A 2,363-nucleotide genomic window follows, 5' to 3' on the forward strand; every position below is an offset into this window, starting at 1 on the left:
GGCATTTTTAGTCGATTTAGCCATGTATGTCCGTCCGTTTGTCTGTCGAAAGCACTCAAACTTTCGAAGGAGTAAAGCTAGGTGCTGGAATTTTGCATAAAAAATTCTTATTGGTGCAGGTCGGTTGAATTTGTAAATGGTCCAAATCGCTCCATGTTTTGGTATAGCCCTCATATAAACCCATATAGGATCTTGACTTCTTGAGCCGCTAGAGGAAGCAATTATTACCCGATTTGGCTGAAATTTTGCATGAAATGTTTTGGTTTGACCATCCACAACTGCTCCAAGTATGGTTCAAATCGGTTTATAACCGGATACAGCTCCCATATGAACAGTGGGCTTGTATAGGGCGCAATTATTATCCTATTTGGCCGAAATTTTGTACAAAGACTTTTTGTATGACCTGAATCGGTCCATAACTCTGATCTCCAACATCCAAACCAAGTATGGCTCCAATCGGTTCATAACTTGGTATAGTTGAATTGCCATAGCAATTCATATCCATTATCCTTTGTTTGTCTATCGGCCAAAGAACTTTTTAAATGCGATCCATGATAGAGGGTGTATAAGATTCGGCCCGGCCGAACTTAACACGCTTTTACTTGTTTTCATTTTGGCTGATTCATTTATTGCCTTATTCGTGGAAAAAGAATATTTCAAAATTTCTCAATGAGGCCCCATTGGAAATGTAATTTGATGAAGATAAGGTAGACAATGACAATGATCGTAACAATGTCAGACGATAAGTATTTTTTGGAAGCAACTTCTGATTTCAAAGAGATAATGTTTTGCAGATGGCAAAACCTATTTCAGAAGTCTATAAAAGTTTGAGTGAAGTTAAAGAATAAACAATTTGTTCAAACTCTGCAAGGTATTCAGTCCATTAAAAGAACTGTCATCAATTGTTAAAAAGAAAAGAAAAAAAACATGACCAACACTTTGCCGTTGTTAGCCATTTGTTTCGTTTGTCTTATGGGACGGCTGGTAAACAGTGAAACTTTTGATGAATGTGAGGGTGCAGATGATGGCACCTATGTCTCGAGCTTTGGCAGCTGCTCTGCTTTTATCTACTGCGATGGAGATGAATCCGTATTGGACGATTGTGGCAATGGTTTCTTTTTCAATGGCGAAGAGTGTGATTATGAGGAAAATGTTCAATGTGCCTTAGATGAGATCGATAATGAGGGGGGAAATGGTGAGGAAGAGCCCGAAGAGCCTGAAGGAGAGCCCGAAGAAACGCCCGATGAACAAACCAGTAAGGCCACACCAGCACCGAGTACCGCGGCCACGTTGCCAGCCGAACAGCCTGCCACAGGAGAAATTGTTGATGTACCGCCCATTGTCAGGGACTCCTGTCCCTTCAGTGATGATCCCAATCAGATTGTGCTGATTACAAATAGCAATTCCTGCTCCGATTATTATGTGTGCTATCATGGTAATGCCATTGGCATGCATTGCATGGACCATTTACATTTTAATACGGCCACAGGAAAATGTGATTTCCCAGAAAATGCCAAATGCAAGGTAAATTATTTTCATCGTTTTTAATGAAAATTCTGGTTATGTTTTCTTTTTGTTTGCCCATACTATAGTTGGCCAATCAGGCGCCTTCGGAGTTCAATAAGTGCTTACCACATATGTCGGAGTTCTTTCCACACCCCAACAAATGCAATTATTTCTACTATTGCATAAAAGGTTATCAAACATTGCAGCAGTGTCCTTTCTACTATGGCTGGGATATTGAGAGACGCACTTGCGTACATATGTCGCAAGCCAAGTGCTATAACGGCAATGCTTGAGAACAGATACATATATGCTTATCTCAAACTATGCCATTACAAAGGCATTGTGTCACACATTGATTTTTGTTACTTCTTGCATGTCATAGCCTTGGCAAAAGTATAGATTGTTCATTTCTTTCATTTCATTCTTAGTTTGTAATCAATTATTATTAAGTTTCTCATATTAAACAACAAATCAAAAAGTATCTTTTGTTTGTTTTCCGTTTTTTTAATGCTGAAGAACATCTCATTGTCGATGTCATAAAAGTGTGCGATTGCATTATCTGCTAACGAAGATAAAAGGTTTCAAAGATACATATCGCAGCATTCATAAAATTTTCCATTAGCTAATGACACTTATGTCTTAGGGAGAACAAACGCATAGTGCCGTTTAATGACCTTAAAATTCGAGGTTATTTAATATTTGTGCCTATCACAAAGAAATTTAGATTAAACAAGTACAAATGTGCCGAATCTTGGCAACTAACCACCATGGATCGCATTGGACAAGTTCCTTGCCCGGTATCTCTTTATAAGCAAACTAGCTGGACAGAGCCCGCTCCACTGCGCGTTCTTTCACTC

At 39.0% G+C, this 2,363-nt stretch overlaps 1 protein-coding gene across 1 annotated transcript; it reads left to right on the forward strand.

The window, feature by feature from the left end:
* The first annotated feature begins 866 nt into the window (after positions 1–866).
* Positions 867–1,938, forward strand: LOC106093571 (protein obstructor-E). Its single transcript, XM_059360757.1, has 2 exons — positions 867–1,524; positions 1,593–1,938. The coding sequence occupies exons 1-2, from the start codon at positions 928–930 to the stop codon at positions 1,797–1,799; spliced, it is 804 nt and encodes a 267-aa protein (XP_059216740.1). The 5' UTR covers positions 867–927; the 3' UTR covers positions 1,800–1,938.
* The last annotated feature ends 425 nt before the right edge of the window (positions 1,939–2,363 follow it).

The sequence above is a fragment of the Stomoxys calcitrans genome, chromosome 1 (assembly GCF_963082655.1).
Source record: "Stomoxys calcitrans chromosome 1, idStoCalc2.1, whole genome shotgun sequence".
Classification (NCBI taxonomy): Eukaryota; Metazoa; Arthropoda; class Insecta; order Diptera; family Muscidae; genus Stomoxys; species Stomoxys calcitrans.

Excerpts from the sequence above, each read along its gene's own strand:
- LOC106093571 (XM_059360757.1), top strand. The coding sequence starts at position 928 with ATGACCAACACTTTGCCGTTGTTAGCCATTTGTTTCGTTTGTCTTATG. Across the intron at positions 1,525-1,592 it reads CAGAAAATGCCAAATGCAAG|TTGGCCAATCAGGCGCCTTC; the intron begins GTAAATTATTTT and ends CCCATACTATAG.